Source organism: Microcebus murinus, chromosome 26 (assembly GCF_040939455.1).
Source record: "Microcebus murinus isolate Inina chromosome 26, M.murinus_Inina_mat1.0, whole genome shotgun sequence".
NCBI classification, from domain to species: domain Eukaryota; kingdom Metazoa; phylum Chordata; class Mammalia; order Primates; family Cheirogaleidae; genus Microcebus; species Microcebus murinus.
Genome location: NC_134129.1, coordinates 17,916,181 through 17,937,231, shown reverse-complemented (window position 1 = coordinate 17,937,231; position 21,051 = coordinate 17,916,181). Strand labels below are relative to the sequence as shown.

General features: G+C 41.5%; 1 protein-coding gene across 1 annotated transcript in view; it reads right to left on the bottom strand.

Annotated features, from left to right (window-relative positions):
- Positions 1 to 21,051, bottom strand: part of CORIN (corin, serine peptidase) — a 196,483-nt gene that overhangs the window by 158,570 nt on the left and 16,862 nt on the right. The window contains exons 2-3 of the mRNA XM_075997867.1: positions 17,169 to 17,313; positions 5,735 to 5,920 (exon numbers count right to left, since the gene is read on the bottom strand). Coding sequence (XP_075853982.1) covers positions 5,735 to 5,920; positions 17,169 to 17,313 — 331 coding nt within the window. The remainder of the gene's footprint in view (positions 1 to 5,734; positions 5,921 to 17,168; positions 17,314 to 21,051) is intronic.

Genomic DNA, 21,051 nt, shown 5'->3' with positions numbered 1-21,051 from the left:
GTGAGACTCTGTCTCAGAAAAAAAAAAAGAAGACATGATAGATCAACACAATGAAATGAAATATCAACACATGCTATGATATGGATGCATCCTAAAAAAACATTGTGCAAAGTGAAAGACACTACACAGAAAGGACCACAGATTGCATGAAGCCCTTTGTGGGAAAGGTTCAGAAACCCATAGAGACAGAAAACAGACTAGTTTGGCCAGGAGCTGAGATAAAGGGGAAATAGAGAGAAGGGGATATTACATTTCTTTTTGCAGTGATGAAAATATTCTAAAATTAGATAGCAGTGATGGTTGCACAGCTCTGTGAATGTATTTTAAGACTGTTGAACTGTACACATGAAAAGGGAGAATTTTATGGTATGTGGATTATATCTCAAAAAAAAAAAAAAGCAGCTGTTTTTTAAAAAGTGAATGAGAGGGATAATGCCTTTTCATCTGAAATAGAAGATTTAGGATCCGGTTATCAAAGAGGTGATGAGAGAACAGAACACTTTAAGCTTTCAGCACATCACTCTGTTGTCTCTTTAGCTCCTGATCAGAGTTTCTAGGTTATTCTATGATGTGCCGTGTCATCTTTAACCCAAAGGGTCTTGGCTGAGCAAAAGTCTTTCCCTCTCCTTAAGGTTCAACATATGTTTAAACAATTATAAAATGTGTAAGGAGAAAGGGGTAAAAAAAACAAAAACAAAAACAAAAACAACCCAGGTAGAGACTGCAGCGTGGGAAACTCCCTTGCTGAAACAGCATGGCTGGTCGCTGCGGGCCTTTTGTTCCTTTTGCACGTTGCAACTGGTTTTCGAATGCAGCTGATGAAACTCCAGAGCTGACAGATGGCACATAAGGCTTCACGCTCACAAAGCCCATCTGTGCCACGCAGTGTGACATGGGGGTATCACGGTTGAAACTTTGCAGACTGCCGTGTTCTGTGTGCTGGTGTGACATGAAGGACTTCCAGGAGCGGATGTCCCAGGGAAAGGCTATTACTTGGTGCCCTTTGCCAGGAGTTTGTCCTTCGGGTTCCTACCCAGGATGTGTGGGTAGCTCAGAGTGTCTGGCCACTGTATTTTAGGACTGAAGTGGACTTACTTAGGTTCTGCACATGCCAGGAATTTACACTAACATCATTATTAGAAAATAATAATAAAATAATAATAATAATTAGAAAATAACATAACAAATAATAATAAAAAATAATAATAATAAAAATATTTACTATTAAAAATAATAATAAAAGAAAATAATAATTATTAAAAATAATAAAAACAATAAAAGAAAATGATAATAAAAGAAAAAATAATATTTATTAAAAATAATAAAAGAAAATAATAATTATTAAAAATAATAAAAACAATAAAAGAAAATAATGATAATAAAAGAAAAAATAATATTTATTAAAAATAATAAAAATAATAAAAGAAAATAATAATTATTAAAAATAATAAAAACAATAAAAGAAAATAATAATAAAAGAAAAAATAATTATTATTATTAAAAATAAAAATAATAAAAGAAAATAATAATTATTATTAAAAATAAAAATAATAAAAGAAAATAATAATAATAAAAGAAAATAATAATTATTAAAAATAATAAAAGAAAATACTACTAATAAAAGAAAATTATTATTAAAAATACTAAAAGAAAATAATAATAAAAGAAAATAATAATTATTATCATTATTAAAAATAAAAATAATAATAATGCACGTGTTAGGTCCACGCATTCTGTCCTATAAATACTTACTTTCTGGGTTCCCACCCCGAGCAAGCCTAACAGGGAAGATAAAAGTAAATGCTCTGCTAGCTGCTAATACAGATACAACACATTAAATGATACTTTAGATTGGTTAAATGAGTAGCGAGCGGCAAAGGTGTGATCAAGTATCACTGACAAAAGTCATAAATCAGATACCAAACATTTGAACTGACTGCAGTTCATTTATTGATTCGTTCAACTAATATTTGATTGAGCACAGGCTGTACAGCAGTAAAAAATAAAAGTCTGCTCTTTGTGTTCTCCGGGAGCCTAAAATTTGTTCAGAGATGCTCCTACTACTGCAAAGAAAGCACTAGAATGAAATGAAGAAGCACGAAAAAAAAGAGCACCAATTTTTTTTTTTCTTGAGTTCTAAGATCTAAATCCCAATTTCATGTCTGCCAGTTACTAGTGACTAAGTGACATCGCATGTGTCAACTCAAGTTCTCTGAGCCTCGATTTCATGAGGTCATCAAATACCTTGAAAACCGGTGTGTGACATTAACTGTCTGTTTATCTCCTCAGTTAATTGTAAGGATCACAAAGAAAATAATCCAACATGCCTTGAAAATTGTTGAAGGTCTATGATCCTAGGCTGGCACTATTACTGAAATCTATGAAAAACCATCAAATTCCCTGGCAATAAATAATTTCCGTTAACGTAGACAGTATACAGAGAATCTATGTGGTCTGGCAGTAAAGCTCAATGCTAACTGTCAAGAACATTAACGACAGGGAATGACATGTATTCAAAGGCTTTGGCCTTCCTCCACTTAACTAACCATTCTAATTTCACCTGAATTTCCTCCACATGTCAAAGTTTGCTCATCTTCTTGAGCAACATCTCAGCCACAGGGAGAGAAAATGAGTCAAACAGACGTCTACTGAACTTCCGATCTGAGCAAGAGCTGCCATATATATTTCTTTACCCTTCGGGTGAAGTGTTTGTCAACTCTATTTGAATCTTTTTTTTGAGAGACAGAGTCTCACTCTGTTGCCCAGGCTAGAGTGAGTGCCATGGCGTCAGCCTAGCTCACAGCAACCTCAATCTCCTGGGCTCAAGCAATCCTCCTGCCTCAGCCTCCCGAGTAGCTGGGACTATAGGCATGTGCCACCATGCCCAGCTAATTTTTTTGTATATATATATTTTAGTTGGTCAATTAATTTCTTTCTATTTTAAGTAGAGACGGGGTCTCGCTCTTGCTCAGGCTGGTTTCGAACTCCCAACCTTGAGCAATGTGCCCTCCTCTGCCTCCCAGAGTGCTAGGATGACAGGCGTGAGCCACCACGCCTGGCCTGAATCTTAACAAACAATGAAAGCTTCAAAATGCAGGCAGATCCTCTTCCTAGAAGCAAATGACAACTGCTGTAACTGCAACCACATGAACAGGACTGAGTCTGAGTTTAAATTATTTCTGCACCTCTGATAGAAAACACTGTCCTTAGGAATAATGAAGTGCTTAAGACATTACCAAAAAAAAAAAAAAACCCTCAAAATTAAACTCAGGAGGGAAATAAATTTAACATGGCATGATGCTGGTTTGCAGTACAAACCAGATAACTGACAGATAACGGACACACATCCGTGCAAATTGCTGGCGAACACTATGCATGAGAAACAGTTAATACCTAACGGTGCTCTGCAAAACAATGGAATCCAGTCTTTTTGGGGGGCTGGAGAAACAGAATAAACCTGCTTTTCCTCAAACACCAGCAAATGCATACCGTGATAGTTAAAAGTCAACTTAATCCTTCCCTTCCTGTCTCAGAACTAAAGATGTTTGTGGGTTTTCTTGAACAAGAGAGGAACAAACAAGAAAATGACCGTGGACGGGTGAGCTTTGTATAATTTTCAATCACATAACCTTGTTTTAGGAAGTAGGAGACAAGAGGCAAGACGATTGCAGAGGAAGTTTTGACAGCGACTGGGCTCTGGGTATTTTTTATGAGCACTGATTGGATCAGAGCTGAAGCTCCTCAATATTTTCCGCACAAATATGGTCCCACCAAGCATTCTGGAAGTTACTTTACTAAAGATCTGCAGGATGGCCGGGCGCAGTGGCTCATGCCTGTAATCCTAGCACTCTGGGAGGCCGAGGCAGGAGGATGGATCAAGGTCAGGAGTTTGAAACCAGCCTGAGCAAGAGAAAGACCCCGTCTCTACTAAAAATAGAAATAAATTAATTGGACAACTAAAAATATGTAGGAAAAATTAGCCGGGCATGGTGGCGCATGCCTGTAGTCCCAGCTACTCGGGAGGCTGAGGCAGGAGGATCGCTTGAGCCCAGGAGTGTGAGGTTGCTGTGAGCTAGGCTGACGCCACGGCACTCACTCTAGCCCGGACAATAAAGTGAGATTCTGTCTCAAAAAAAAAAAAAAAAACAAATGGGGGCACTAGCTCCCATTAAATCACTTGGCATCCTGTTATTGAATCTGCCCTCTAGCAAGGTACCAACAACTAAATAAGTAACTTCACTTCCTCATTAACCATCTCAAAATAAGTAATTTAAAACTTCAAAACAAGGCCGGGTGCCGTGGCTCATGCCTGCATTCCCAGCCCTTTGGCAGCCTGAGGTAAAAGGACCACCGTGGGTCAGGAGTTCAAGACCACCCTTAGCAATAGTCAGACCCCTGTCTCTACAAAAGGAGAGGGGAGGGGAGGGGAGGGGAGGGGAGGGGAGGGGAGGGGAGGGGAGGGGAGGGGAGGGGAGGGGAGAGGAAAGGAGAGGAGACAAAAGGAGAAGGGGAGGGGAGGGGAGGGGAGGAGAGGAGGGGAGAGGAGAGGAGAAGAGATGAAAGGAGAAGGGAGGAGAGGGGAGGGGAGGGAGGAGGGGAGAGGAGAGGAGGGGAGGGGAGAAGAGAAGAGATGAAAGGAGAAGAGAGGGGAGGAGAGGGAAGAGGAGGAGAGGGGAGAGGAAAGGAGAAGAGACAAAAGGAGGAGGGGAGTGGAGGAGAGGAGGGGAGGGGAGAGGAGAAGAGACAAAAGGAGAAGGGAGGAGAGGGGAGGGAAGAGGGGAGGGGAGGAGGGGAGGGGAGAGGAGGGGAGAGGAGGGGAGGGGATAAGAGGAGAGGGGAGAGGAGAGGAGAAGAGACAAAAGGAGAAGGGAGGAGGGGAGGGGAGAGGAGGGGAGGGGAGAAGAGAAGAGATGAAAGGAGAAGGAAGGGGAGGGGAGGGAAGAGGAGGAGAGGGGAGAGGAAAGGAGAAGAGACAAAAGGAGGAGGGGAGAGGAGAAGAGACAAAAGGAGAAGGGGAGGGGAGAGAAGAGACAAAAGGAGGAGGGAGGGGACGGGAGAGAAGAGAAAAGACAAAAGAGGAAGGGAGGAGAGGGGAGGGGAGGGGAGGGGAGGAGAGGGGAGGGGAGAGGAGAAGAGACAAAAGGAGGAGGGGAGGGGAGAGAAGAGACAAAAGGAGGAGGGAGGGGACGGGAGAGAAGAGAAAAGACAAAAGAGGAAGGGAGGAGAGGGGAGGGGAGGGGAGGAGAGGGGAGAAGGGAGAAGAGGGGAGAGGAGGGAGAGGGGAGGGGAGGGGGAGGGAAGGGGGAGGAGAGGGGGAGGGGAGAGAAGGGGAGGGGGATGGGAGGGGAGAGAAGGGGAGGGGGAGGGGAGGGGAGAGAATGGGAGGGGGAGGGGAGGGGAGGGGAGGGGAGGGGGAGGGGAGGGGAGGGGAGGGGGAGGGGAGAGAATGGGAGGGGGAGGGGGGAGGGGAGGGGAGACAGCCTGGCTGTGCACACGTGTGGTCCCGGCCACTGCGGAGGCTGGGGCAGGAGGACAGCTGGAGTCTGCGCCAGGAGCCTGACACACTCTCACCATCTCTCTCGGTCCCCGCGTGGACAGGGGCAGAGGGCGTCCGTGCTCAGGGACGGGGACGCTGGGCCGGGCTGCCCAATGGCCAAGTGCGCACTCCCGGCCAGTGCGGCACTGTGACCCGAGAGACACTGGAGGCCGCTGCCACCAGCACTCCCGGACTTACCTGCTTTCCCGCCACTCTGGTCCCCGGGACGAGGGGCGTCGGTGGCCCAGGCTGGCACGGGCGGGCTGGGGCGTGCAGGGGACGCCACGGTGCCCTCCCCGTAGGCCGCGTCTGTGAGCAGGACCTCACCGTCCGTGACCACAGGTTCACTCCCGTTTGACTTGAAATAGGTCTTTTTTAATGTCCCTGAAAGACAAAATATACACACACACACAAATATATATATATTTTTAAAACCATTACTAGAATTATTCCCTTTAAAAAAAAAGAAAACGTATTAATAAACTCCAGAGCTATTTTGGACATGTCATTTTATCCAGGTGACCAAAGAGCAAGATGATGGCCACCGGAGTGACCTTCTTCCGTGGGGACAACCGAAAGAATCTCCCTTCTGCCACAGATCACGCGGCCCAGTGATGAGACGTGGCTTCCTCAAGAGCTTAAGATTGGAAAACGGAGTCCCCCGGCTAGGTTTTTCTGGGGCCCAAAGAATTTAGGGCAATTCTGCCTCACCTGGGGCTCACCACTAATAAAATGTGGTGGATCTTGCAGGTGTTTCCTCCCTGGTTTCTCAGTTTCTCACTGATCACTCTGCTACTTCACGCTTATATTTCCACGTAGATCGCACTAATTTTCAGCAAACTATGCATAACGTATAAATAAAAGTGACAGGGCTTATTACTATGTTATATTATAGTAATATGATTATATTATATATCATATGTTCTATTCATCCAGACTCACAGAGACCAAAAACAAGTAAAACCCTACATACAAAACGGAAGAAGAAACTGAATTATCATCATCCTTGACCAGAAGCTATAAAACATAATTTATATGAAATAAGAAATAGTCATTAGACTAAGATTATCAGCTGCTTACTTTCCCAAGGTATCCATTCATTGACAAAAAGAAAGAGTCAAACCTAAGATTATTGAAAAGCACCTGACTTTGGCTTTAGGCAAAGGCTTTTGAAAACCTTGCAAGAGATCACGCAGTTTTTAACGGAGTCAAAACAGACAGCAGGCTGTGTTTCGAGAACATTCGCACTGTTAAGCCAAGCATGCCACAAAAATAAACGAAAGTGATATTGATCCATCCATGGAAATATCCAAGGGAGATTTAGTTTTCTCGAAACATTTACAGTGAATGCTCTAATTGGCTTTCGCTTTTCTAAGTAGTGCCACGGGTCATTAAAAATAAAAGAAACATAAATAAAATGTTTAATATCAGTCTATGGAAAAAATTTCTCTACATGTGCTTGGCACTTGGAAAACATTAACTCCAAATCAAAATAGAAAAGCAGCTGTTTCCAGCTAAGGTCAAGGGTTTCATCTGCCAAAGGATTCTAAATAAAACATGTAAAAGCTAAATCATGACCATGTGGTGTAGGTAAAACATTCTCCAAAGTGTCTCTGTGATTATGAATAAGTATCAAATGCGGCAGGGAGAAACGAAGGACTTCACTGAATTGCTTTTGATTTTCAAAATGGTTTAGAATTTATCCTAGATCAAAATAAACCTGTGATAGGCTCGATTGGTATGTAAAATGTATTTCGTTCATACAGAAGAATCTATATGAAGAATCCATTACATATAATCTTATTTTCATCCATTTGTGAGTTGCTCTCTTCTTTGTTTATTTGGGCATAAAGAGATTTTTCACATAAGCTGATATTTACACTAACATGGCTGTAATAAATATGTAAGCCCCATTAGGTAGATTTACTTATCTTGCTGAATCTATGAATCAGCGTCTAGTTCTATCAACATATCTTCAGCAAACGACAATTGCTCACAGTTATACCCCAGAGTAATTCTCTTAAAATGAGTTCCTTATCCTATGAAATATTTCGACCGTTGTTCTCAACATTTTGTTTGGAATGATTAGTCTTATTAATAATCTTTCCTTTATCGTTTTAACCTAATCACAGTGGTAAAATTGTTCATAACATCTTTTACCCTAAGAAGTCCTTTGAAACACTTTTTTTTTTTTTTTTTAAAGAAAATACCGACCAGCCGGGCGCAATGGCTCACGCCTGTAATCCTAGCACTCTGGGAGGCCAAGAAGGGAGGATCGATCGCTCAAGGTCAGGAGTTCGAAACCAGCCTGAGCAAGAGCGAGACCACGTCTCTACTATAAATAGAAAGAAATTAATTGGCCAACTAAAAATATCTAGAAAAAATTAGCTGGGCATGGTGGTGAATGCCTGTAGTCCCAGCTACTCGGGAGGCTGAGGCAGAAGGATTGCTCAAGCCTAGGAGTTGGAGGTTGCTGTGAGCTAGGCTGATGCCACGGCACTCACTCTAGCCTGGGCAACAGAGTGAGACTCTGTCTCAAAAACAAAACAAAACAAGAAAATACTGACTTGGGTAACGACTTTCTTCTAAAAAGGGCAGTTTCTTTGCTCTTGAACTCTATGTATCAAAGCCATTTGGCAGAATAGAAAAATAATATATGATAGGTACAGTAGCTAATGTTTCTAAAGTATATTTTTAAGGAAGGGAAGGGGGAGAGAGAGAGAAGGAAGGGGAAGGAAAGCATAAAGGATCTATCTTTAAAAGCCTGAACTCACTGGACAATTTGTTTTCAAGGATCTCTAGAAATTGACCAACTCCCAACTTGGTTGGTCGTCTACTATGCATTTTGTTTTAACAGCACAAGAATTACAGTTCAATATGACTAAACACTCTCAGCCAGCACCACGATGAGCTATAAAAATGCTAAGAACTATTAGCCCAAAGTAGAGTACTTATTCTTCTAATGTTGCCCTAGCCTTTTCTTTTTTTTTTAATTTTTAAAAAATTTTTATTATTTAAATATTTCATTTCTTTTTTTCTTTCCACCTTTCATCATCATTCCCAATGCCCTATGATTTTCCACATTCCTGTTTTTATAGTGCCATGGTTCTTCAGCCTGGCCATCTGGGTTTAAATCCCAATCTCTGTCACTTTACTAGTCCTGAAACTTTGGGCAAATTCTCAACTGCCATAAAAGAAGGAAAATAAAAAAGTACCTCCCCATTAGGACCAAATTCCTCATCACATACACAATAATGGTAATATTAGTAAAATTGTCTTCCTTAGGCCCCTTTTAAATAAAGGTACTTTTAAATAAATACCAATTTCCTTTCACTGTAAGTGCATCCTGGCATCACGAAATGGCTAAATTTTCAAAAGCGAATCACTTAACCCCCTTTTGGAGTAAGATAACGTGTGGCTCTTTCACGCTAAGTTATCAATAGAAGGGCGCGTTGTATGGTTAGGTTGCATGGCTCAAAAAGTGTTTCGGCTCTATAACAAAAAACGATTTAGCAAAGTTTAAGCAATAATCTATCATTTGAATAATAATAGCCAAACTCTACTGATCCCTTAGAATGAAGATATTGGGCAGGCACTGTGGGAAGCAGAATAATGATCCCCCAGAAATGCCCCCTAATTCCCAGACCATGTGACCATGTCACTCTACCCACCTTACGTGGCTAAAGGGATTTGCAGGTGTGTGGAAAGTGAGGATCTCGAGATGGGGAAATTATCTTGGATGATTTAGGTGAGTTCAATACAATCACAAAGATCTTTATAAGCAGAAGTGGGAGAAACGAGAGTATATGTCAGGCCGGGCGCGGTGGCTCACGCCTGTAATCCTAGCACTGTGGGAGGCCGAGGCCGGAGGATCCCTCAAGGTCAGGAGTTCGAGACCAGCCTGAGCAAGAGCGATACTCCCCGTCTCTACTAAAAATAGAAAGAAATTAATTGGCCAACTAATATATATAGAAAAAATTATCCAGGCATGGTGGCGCATGCCTGTAGTCCCAGCTACTCAAGAGGCTGAGGCAGGAGGATCGCTTGAGCCCAGGAGTTGGAGGTTGCTGTGAGCTAGGCTGATGCCACGGCACTCACTCTAGCCTGGGCAACAGAGTGAGACTGTCTCAAAAAAAAAAAAAAAAAAAAAAACCAGAGTATGTGTCAGAGTCATGAAGTGTGAACAAGACTCAATGGGACATTGCTTGTTTTGAAGATGGAAGGGGCCACAAGCCAAGGAATGCAGTAAACCCCTAGAACCTAGAAAATGCAAGGAAACAGATTGTCCTAGAGCATCCAGGAAGAGCATTTTAATTTTAGCCCAGTGAGACCTATTGTAGACATCTGACCTTCATAACACTAAGATACTAAATGTAGGTTGTTTTAAGCTACCAAGTTTGTGATCATTTGAGCAATTTGTTATGGCAGCTGTAAGTAACTAATACAGGCAGCTTGCCAAATGTCCTCACTATAGGCATCAACTGAGTTAACCTTCCAAGAATCCCGAAAAAAGATGATGAAATTAACCCCTCTTTACAGAGTTTTAGAGAGAAGGAAACTAAAGCTTACAAGGCTTAATAAACTGGCCCCAAAATTGAGTAGGAACATGACACATACCGTGTTTCCCTGAAAATAAGACAGGGTCTTATGTTTATTTTTCCTCCAGAAGACACCCTAGGGCTTATTTTCAGGGGATGTGTTATTTTCTTTAAGTACATATGGTACAACCATCTCCATTGATTCCAATAGAGTGAAGTCGTCGTCTTCTGGAACATCATCATCACTCTCCAGACCCCGAATCCCATCCTGAATGTCTTGCGACTCTGTTTCCTTTAGAACCACTGGCCCCGATCTCTCCTGTGGAGCACTAGAGCTCTCACGGGGCGGATGAGAAGGGCTGCTCGTGTTCTTTCCTGCTCCGCGACGACACCCATGGGTTGTGCATGGGCCATGCGCTGCGTGGCCACGCCCATCACTAGGGCTGATTTTCATAGCCACGCCCATCACTAGGGCTGATTTTCATAGCCACGCCCATCGCTAGGGCTGATTTTCATAGCCACGCCCATCACCAGGGCTTATTTTCGGGGTAGGGCTTCTATTGCACACATGCTTAGACATCCTGCTGGGGCTTGTTTTATGGTAGGGCTTATTTTCAGGGAAACACGGTAGACACCCGTGCACCCACACACACTTTTCACTACAAAGTATTTAGGTTAATTTTTTTTAATCACCCATTATATAGTCATATAATTTATCTTCCTGTGATGTGGTGTTTAAAGTCAATTCTGTATCTTTGTTATCTTTAGCCATGTGTAACACGTCCAACCTCACATTTTCTATGTGCCAGGAACTTCACACTTAGAGAACTATAAGAGAGAACTCTATAAGAGAGAACTTAGAGAACTCTTCACACTATAGAGAACACGAAACTTAGTAAGAGGGTCTTACCGTCAAGATGCTTGTCGATTGGTTGAGGGAGACAGGAATGCAGTTTGAAAAATAGAAGCCACGCCACAAGTGCTTTGAGAGGGACGTGCATGGGACACCCTGGTGGCAGAGAATAGAGAAATCGCCACCAATCCATTTGAGAAGGTCAGACAAGCTTTTTTAGGGGAATCGTACCCTTGCTGTGAATCGTAAAAGACGATGCAGGGGTTTCCTAGGTTTGAGCAAAGTATTTGTGGGGAGGAGGGGGTGTGGTGAGAGGGAGTGGAACATTCTTTAGATAGAGCGAAGGCGGGGAGGGATGGAAAAGCCACGCAGCAAGAGATGAGACAAGGCTGCATGCAGCAGGCTGGGAATGGAAGCCAGATGGAAGGATGGGTCTCGTTAGAGGCTTGGAATTCATCTCCTGATGGAACAATTTTGGAGGATCTTAAATAGGGTGAAGCATTATTAGAATAATCGCTCCGGCCACAGAGTGACGTTTGAAAGTGAAAGTCTATTGCAATAGTCCAAGTGAGAAAAGAGCAGGCAATGCAAACAGCCGCGAGGTCAAAGGGAGCATTTTATTTTATTTTTATTTTTTTGAGTCAGAGCGCCACTCTGTTGCCCAGGCTAGAGTGAGTGCCGAGGCGTCAGCCTAGCTCACAGCAACCTCAGACTCCTGGGCTCAAGCGATCCTCCTGCCTCAGCCTCCCGAGTAGCTGGGACTACAGGCATGTGCCACCATGCCCGGCTCATTTTTTCTATATATTTTTAGTTGTCCAGCTAATTTCTTTCTATTTTTTTAGTAGAGACAGGGGTCTCGCTCTTGCTCAGGCTGGTCTTGAACTCCTGACCTTGAGCGATCCTCCCACCTTGGCCTCCCAGAGTGCTAGGATTAGAGGCGTGAGCCACCTTGTCCAGCTTCATCATGAATGGATATAAACAAACACACAGAGAGAGCATTTAAGGTCTTGTTCAAATACACATTGGTTTCCGAGGTAGCAGGTTGGATTGAAAACAACACTGAGGCCTTGGTAAGAACAGATCTACTAGTATGAAAAGGAGAGAAAGGGGATGATCAGATTCCAGGGGAAAAGGGGACTGATGGAAGCATAGGAATCACCCGGAGATCTTGTTAGACGGCAAATTCTGCGGGTCTGGAGTGGGGCCGAAGATTCTAGAATCTGCCTTTCACACAAACTCCCAGGTATTGATCATGGACCACACCTTGAGTACAAGACTTTGGGCCATTTCAAAAAGCTTTAGATATAATACAGAACCTCGGGCCTGAGTAGTTGAAAAAAATATTCTCATGTTTAAGAACACTGTGTTGGCCAGGCACAGTGGCTCACGTCTGTAATTATAACACTCTGGGAGGCCGAGGCGGGAGGATCGCTCAAGGTCAGGAGTTTGAAACCAGCCTGAGCAAGAGCAAGACCCTGTCTCTACTAAAAATAGAAAGAAATTGGACAACTAAAAATATATAGAAAAAATTAGCTGGGCATGGTGGCACATGCCTGTAGTCCCAGCTACTCGGGAGGCTGAGGCAGGAGGATCGCTTGAGCCCAGGAGTTGGAGGTTGCTGTGAGCTAGGCTGAAGCCATGGCACTCACTCTAGCCCGGGCAACAGAGTGAGACTCTGACTCAAAAAAACAAAACAAAACAAAACAAAACTGTGTTTATGAATCTGCACCAGAAAGCCAGAGTTATGAAAAGAATTTGAAGATTGAAATGAATAATGTGGAGTCAGGTCACGAAAGATCATAGAGAATCTTAAATTTTTGGTGTGAGGAAATAAGTATTTGGGAGGTTTTCCATTTTAAAATGATAGTCAAAACACAGCATTACAAGTGAGGAAGTTAAGATTCTTATAATTCCCAATTCCTGTAAAAGCCACCAAGCTGCTGAGAAATTTGCAAGAATGATCTTCAGCTCATCTAGCATTTTTGAGGAGAAAACTCATCTTTGAAAAGAAATATTTCTCTTGAGTTCAAGAAAAATGGAATGTCTCTATACTCTGTGTAATACCATAAATTTTCTTTCTCCTTCATTTTGTTAAAAAAAATTAATAAGCCACATATAGACCTTTCATAGTATTAAGAAAACAAGACAGGTAATTTTAGGCCATTCCTCATAAGCTTATGGTTAAAACAGAGAAAATTTATTTTAGATGTAGATGAGTGGATAAACGGAAGATCCGAGTTTAAAACCAAGTTCTTCAGCAGCCTAGGAAAGACAAAGTTAGGAGCATTCTAAAGAGAGTTCTTGGACCATAACTGGTGACATTAAGCTGAGATGAACAATAGTTTGAAAAAAATTAATTCAGACCATATCCCATACATTAGTGGGACTCCTTGTACCCCACCAACTTCAACCTTTTATTCATACAGCTGCCAAAAACACCTTTTAAGAGTTCTGAGAAATCAGTGTCAAGACCAATGTCAAAAAGCTTTTTTCTCCTATGTTTTCTTCTAGGAATTTTATGGCTTCAGATCTTGTGTTTTGATCTTTAATCCAGTTTTACTTGATTTTTTTGTATGATGGTATAAGATAAGGTTCCTATTTCACTCTTTTGCAAGTGGATATCGAGTTTTCTTAATGCCATTTGTTGAAGAGATTATCCTTTCCCCCTTATGTATTCTTTGGCACCCTTGCTGTAGATTGGATGACCCTATATACACATGGGTTTATTTCTGCACTCTATATTCTGTTCCTTTGGTCTATATGTCTCTTTTAATGCCAGTACTATGCTGCTGTGATTACTGTTGGTTTATAATATACTTTGACATCAGGAAGCACGATGCCTCTAGCTTTGTTCTTTTTGCTCAAAACTGCTTTGGTTATTTGAGGTCATTTTTATTTCCATATGAATTTTAGGATTTTTTTTTCACTTTTCTGTGAAAAAATGCCAATGAGATTTAGCTAGGGATTGCATTGAATCTTTGGATCACTTTGGGTAGTATGAACATTGGAACAATATTAATTCCTCCAGTTGAACATTAAATGTCCTTCCATTTATTTGTGTCTGCTTTCATTTCTTTCAGCAGTGTCTTATAGTTTCAGTAGAAAAATATTTCACCTCCTTGGTTAGGCTTTCTCTTAAGTATTTTATTTATTTATTTATTTATTTATTTTGATGCTATCGGTGATGATTTCTTAGATATAGAATCAAAAGCACAGGCCAAAAAGGTGACCATAATGAAACTATTTGTTAAAATGATCATCTGATCATTGTTCATAAACAAATAAAAACCAATTCCTTACTTTCATAATGAACTTTATCATTTATAAAAACACCTTCACAAATATTATTTCATTTGAGTTCCACAGCAGCTGTGATATGGAAAAGAATTCGATCTCCCAGAGAAAGTGAAGTAATCTTACCTAAACTCAAATGTCTAGAGTAAATGCAAGAGTGAAACCCTAAACTCAGACCTGTTAGTGCCAACTTATATATTCTCTCTTCCATGCCATATGACCCATCTGCGTTAGAGTCTAACTAAAGAAATAAAAACCTACATATAATGTAACTTTCTTATTTTTCAATTTCACTTGCAACTTCTTTCAAAAACCTGGATCCTTATTTTAGAGCACAAATCTTTGGAACCATATGGACGTCTCAGACTATCAAGTTTAGAAACACGAAACTAAACTAACCTAAAACTTTGTAGCTCCAGCTTCTGCTTAAAGCTTTGCAATGAAACACTTTGCTACTGTTATCTTCTCTTGCCTGCTGCTAAAATAATTATTTGAAAAGTCCAACTCTCTTATCTTTGGAAATCTTTTCTTAGCATCTTGATTTTATGCATGAGAGGAGCCAAAACACAAAATGAGAGACATGGCACATCTTGTGTTTGTTAGCATAAAGCTTGTTATTATCTTTTCCTAATCAATAATCCTCTCATTATGGTCTCTTTCCCTTTTGAAGCTGGAGCTCCTGTTATTTATTCACGCTTGATATCTCAAAATCCCTCAGGAGTCCTAACGTACACAGAAATAATTACAAAACTTTGAATGAGCATGGAGTTATAAACTCAAACCAAACAGAACATTTTTAAAAGTAAGCATAATTTAATGAGGGTTTTTAGACAATGATAGAAAATGGCTCTATTGCTCATTACAGCAACAAACATCTCAGTTATAAAATAAGGAATATTTGTTTGGACAGATATTACATCCAAATGGCTATACCAAATCATCTAGTGCAGAATTTACAAAAAAGAATGTTTTTGAAGATGTGTAGGGAAACTCCCACTTTCTAAAGTTTGTCTATATAGAAACAAAGTGGCACTTAGGAGTAGTTACAAATTAGTAGTTTCCCTAACCCCTTACATAAGCGATACAAAATTCTACTCTTGGTATATATCCGCGAGAGATGAAAATGTATATCCTCACAAAAACTCATGCATTCATATTCATAGTAGGACGATTAGTCATAATAGCCAAAAGATGGAAATAACCCAAATGTTTATCCATTGATGAATGACTAAACAAACTATGGCATATCCATAAAATGGAATATGGTTCAGCCGTCAAAAGGAATGAAGTATTAATACACACTACAACATGGATGAAACCTAAAAATATTATGCTAAGTGAAAGAAGCCAATCATGAAATACCACATGTGGTTATACGAAATGTTCAGAATAGGGAAATTTATAGAGACAGAAAATAAATCAGTGGCTGCTTAGGTGTGGGAGTAAGGACATGGGAAGGGGTAGGCAACTAAAGGGTACAGGGTTTCTTTTCGAGGTGATGAAAATGTCCTAAAATTGAGGTGATGGCCGGGCATGGCGGCTCATGCCTGTCATCCTAGCACTCTGGGAGGCCGAGGCGGGAGGATCGCTCAAGGTCAGGAGTTCAAAACTAGCCTGAGCAAGAGCGAGACCCCGTCTCTACTAAAAATAGAAAGAAATTAATTTGCCACTTAAAAATATATAGAAAAAATTAGCTGGGCATGGTGGGGCATGCCTGTAGTCCTAGCTACTCGGGGAGGCTGAGGCAGGAGGATCGCTTGAACTCAGTAGTTTGAGGTTGCTGTGAGCTAGGCTGACGCCATGGCACTCTAGCCTGGGCAACAGAGTGAGACTCTGTCTCAAAACGAAAAGAAAAGAAAAGAAAAGAAAAGGAAAGGAAAGGAAAGGAAAGGAAAGGAAAGGAAAGGAAAGGAAAGGAAAGGAAAGGAAAGGAAAGGAAAGGAAAGGAAAGGAAAGAAAAGAAAAGAAAAGAAAAGAAAAGAAATCATTCTTATAAATCATGATCATTTTCATTTTGACTTCGCTTTTCTTTAACCCTTTGCACTCGCTTGCTTTTTTCTCGATTCCTTTATTCTACTCAGGGTTTAATTTTTTAAATACCCCAGATTTTACAAAGCCTGGCAGTAGAATAAAAAACTGGAGTTTCTTTTCATACAAACTTATTTCTTTGGATTTTTTTTATATTTCAAATTATTGATACATTATAGAGTCATTTTAATCTCTATAATTTTTCATGGTGTGATATTTTTTGAAACATTTACCCACATGAAAACCTGGTTTGCATCCACATGTTTCACAAATATAAATCATCTCTCTTCCTCCTCCTTTGATTTTTCTGTTGGAACAAACAACACAATCTTTGTGTTTTTTGTTAGGGTGAGGTGTGATTGTATGGAAATTTCCATCTAAATATTGCTCTAAGTTAGTGGATAATACTAATCTACCCCTGGAAGTTAGTGGACCATCTCTGAATTCTCCAACAAGATCATGTACTAGTTTCCTAATAAATTTCACATGCGTTTTTAGGTTTTTCATTTTTTTTTCTCTTTTTTTTTTTGGCATTCTTTGTACAATATATAGGAATGCACAACACTGACCTCAAGCCCCCAGAAAAACAATGCACGCCACCATTTTAGAGTCAAAAAGCTCAAAAAAGGCTTGATGCAACGACTCTTGCCTTGGACTTTCCTACTCAAGACTGTTGCCGATGCAAAAGATGAGCTTAGGTGGTGGCACCAGTTGAGACGGCATTTGCATTTTACTTGTCCTTTCGTGCTAATGGAAACAAGAAAAGACACTGGAAAAATAGACAAAAAATCCTCCCCCTCCCCCCCAATGCGGTGACACTCCGTGTCGAGTGTGGCTCCACATGCGAGCTGCTACCGATGCCAACCGTGTCGGGTCACGCGCGACACCCCAGTGCAAAGCTAGTAATGGCGGCACCCACCAACGAAGGACAGCAGGATCACCAGGAGGACGACAAGAGCACAGAGGCACGGAATCAGGACAAGCAACAGGAATCGGAGCAGGCTGGCCGTCACCACCTTCTGGGAGCAGCCATCGCCCATGCTGTTCTCATCAGCTCCCAAGACCTAAAAGAGGAAGATGAAGCATGGTTTTGATGTCAGAAAGCAACTCAACACGTGGCATGAAATTTTAAGTCACAACTAATCCATTTAAAACGGGAGCATTTCTAAACGATTTTATTGTGGGTGTTTGAGGGCGTGGAATGAGGTTAGTCACCCAATCACGCTAACAAACAAACAAATAACTGTACATACACCTGTAATTAGGGAAGAGCAAATCGTCTATTTCTGAAACATTTTTCAGGTTTTCAGGAGAACGTGAACTTTAAACAATATTCCATCTTGATTTAAGTATTTTAAATATTTTAAATATTCCATCTTGATTTTTTTTTTTTTTTTTTGAGACAGAGTGTCACTCTGTTGCCCAAGCTAGAGTGAGTGCCGTGGCGTCAGCCTAGCTCACAGCAACCTCAATCTCCTGGGCTCAAGCAATCCTCCTGCCTCAGCCTCCCGAGTAGCTGGGACTACAGGCATGCGCCACCATGCCCGGCTCAGTTTTTCTATATATATTAGTTGGCCAATTAATTTCTTTCTATTTATAGTAGAGACGGGGGTCTTGTTCTTGCTCAGGCTGGTTTCGAACTCCTGACCTCGAGTGATCCTCCTGCCTCGGCCTCCCAGAGTGCTAGGATGACAGGCGTGAGCCACTGTGCCCAGCCCAGAATTCATTCTTGTTTGTCTCAGTCTCACACCGAAATCTGTACGAATCTGGATAAAATAAGTTTTCAGCCATTAGCAATCCAGCAAGGCTCCGCATCACTGACCATGTATTTAGTGACAAGCTGAACAATGAGAAGAAAACTGCCATGTTTCCAATTAAATGCCAATGATTTTTGAGGACAGCCTCAGTCGTCCATTCCACCCCCGGAGCCCAGCCACTGGGAAAACAACAAAAGTGGACCAACAACAATGTTGGGGAAAAGTTCTTGTCTTCAAATGCTTCGAATTTTGCTTAGTTCAATCTCTTGTAGGGAAATGATGTCTGGAAATCCATTTATTACAACTGCCTAGCTCAGGGCAGGGCCTTTTTCCAAAGAAGCCTGAGAGGGTATTAATAGTGCTTTCAGATGCCACGAGCAACTCTTCTGGGCCCCTTAATGAAAGTATTTTTCGTGGTTCTCTGTCGGATTGCTGATTGCATTTTGTCCTCCAGCGGTTGCAGAACTTGAACTATAATCTCTGTGTAACTATCTCCCAAATCTCTCTTGCATCCTGAACTTCCTTTTCAAGTTACACTAGATATTTCCATTGCCTGGTGGTTAGCAGCACCTCTTGGACCTTTGGTCCAAACCAAAACCAATCTCCTCCTCTCTTCCTACCTTCAAACAATTCTTCTAATTCTTCTAATTCTTCTCTTGACTTCCACATTCGTGTCCACAGAAATGCCACTGTTCCAATAACCTAGAGACTTTTCCCTTCTTCATCATCCTCCCCCCATGGCACCTGGTACCAGGTTGTGTTGCTTCTTTCTCTGTAATAAATATCTAAATAAAAAAAAAAATGAACAACCTTCGAGATAGAAGCTATTCTAACGAATGATTCTGTAACATTATTAGCACTCCCTGACCAGGACTTGACCATTTCCCATGGATCAAAAAGGCAACGTCGAAGAGTTCTTCTGAATTGCAAGGAAGATGTGATTTCCCCATTTCTGCTTTATTCCTCCTATATCAGAATCAATTCTTGTTCCCTAACACATATTGCCAACAGTGCTCGCTACATAATGTGATGACGCCTTCTGTAATTTTAAGAATCCTCCATGACAGGCATTATTTGAAAGACGTGAAGGTGTTAGCTTGAAAAAAACGTAATTTTCTAGGTTAATGTTTTCACTGACCCACTCTCTGTCCACCTGGCTTAAGCTACCAGCTAAGGTGAGATCATTTAGAGTTAATTGACGATCGGTCTTCAAGAAGACATAGCACTGGCATCATATATATTATATGAGATCTGCAATAGCACCTTGATTACAACACAAACATTGTGTAGGTAGGTGGTGCCCTTTCGGGCTTGTATATAACATTTATCTGTTAAAAAAAAAAAAACAAAAACCAAGTGTGGAACTGCAGGCCAGCAGAGATAGTGGCAGAATGAACTTATATCATTTACTCAACAATTAGTGATTGAACGCCTAATAATTTATAACAAGCATAGTGATGGTTGTAACAATGACTTGGAACCAACTGTCTCTCAAAAGCTCAGAGTCTTTTTAGGAGAGAGAAGATATGCACATGAATAATATAATTCAAGGCAGCCGATGACATGCATCATGAGGTTCAAAGCTAAAGCTCCATAGGAATTCAAAAGATAGGAATATGATTTCTTGCTGGAAGACCAGATGAAACATTGCGGAGAGAGCAGCACTTGAACCAGCCATAATTCTAAGAAAAGAACCTCTGAAAAGGTCTGCTATAGGAAAAATAAAAGAAGAAGAAGAAGAAGTCTTAAAATACAAAGAGGAAAGGAATTAGGAACTTAGACTTCTACAATAATGAAAGAAGTTTCTTTGGAAGGTGGCCACAGGAGGATGATCTTCATGCATGGTGAATTCACAATGGCTCGTTGGAATCTGGAGTCCTGTAGCAAAATCCATGCCCTTCCGTGTATGTAAGTAAACAGTCAGTGGAGAAAGTGCTAGAAGGCTCATCTTAATATCTCACATAAGTATGTATCAATAAGTATTTGACCTCCGGAACCATATTCGTGATTAGTCTAAATATTTTCTCCAGTAACAAGGAAATGGATCGCCTTTTTCAAAGGGAGAGGAGGAAGAAATAGAAGCAATTCGATGGTTCCGCACGTTCTTCTTGATCGCATGACTTTCCTCTCGCACTTCCGGCCGCTTAGGGTTATTGCTGCAAATGCCGCGTCACTCAGGGGCCCTGCGAGCTTCCACTGAACCTAATGCAACTCTCAGACTCCCCTGTTGAGTGAATAATGCCCCAGCTGACACCAACGGCCAGGACAACCCCTAAACTTTATGGCACTGGACTCTGAGCCATCGTCTCTCCAGATGGCATCCAGATCTACTGTCCCCACCCTGGACACTGTAAGCTGGGCACAGACACAGCTTTCCAAGGCCATGGCAAGGCGCGACGCGTCGGGTTAGACCTGTGCCTCTTGCAAAGCACGTGATTCTCATGTTCCACTAATCCTGTTGGCAAAACTCACTTCTTGTATCTTAATAACCACATTTATTTTAAAAAGCTGTTGTATTGGCATATACAACCTATGCTGATATGATCTACCTAGCTAGGCTATTTTCTTGAGACAGTTTCCACTGGGAGTTCTTCTCATCCCTCTTTTTTTTTTTTTTTTTTTTTTTTTTTTGAGACAGAGTCTCACTCTGTCGCCCAGGCTAGAGTGCCATGGTGTCAGCCTAGCTCACAGCAACCTCCAACTCCTGGGCTCAAGCGATCCTCCTGCCTCAGCCTCCCGAGTGAGTAGCTGGGACTACAGGCATGCGCCACCACGCCTGGTTAATTTTTTCTATATATTTTTAGCTGTCCAGCGAATTTCTTTCTATTTTTTAGTAGAGACGGGGTCTCGCTCTTGCTCAGGCTGGTCTCAAACTCTTGAGCTCCAGCAATCCTCCAGCCTCAGCCTCTCAGAGTGCTAGGATGACAGGCGCGAGCCACCGCGCCTGGCCAACAGGTGATTTGCCTCTTTAAAATAGCAACCCTGGATCTTTCCTCTGAGCTCCAGATCATTATCTACAACTGGCCTCTTGACGTCTCCCCATTA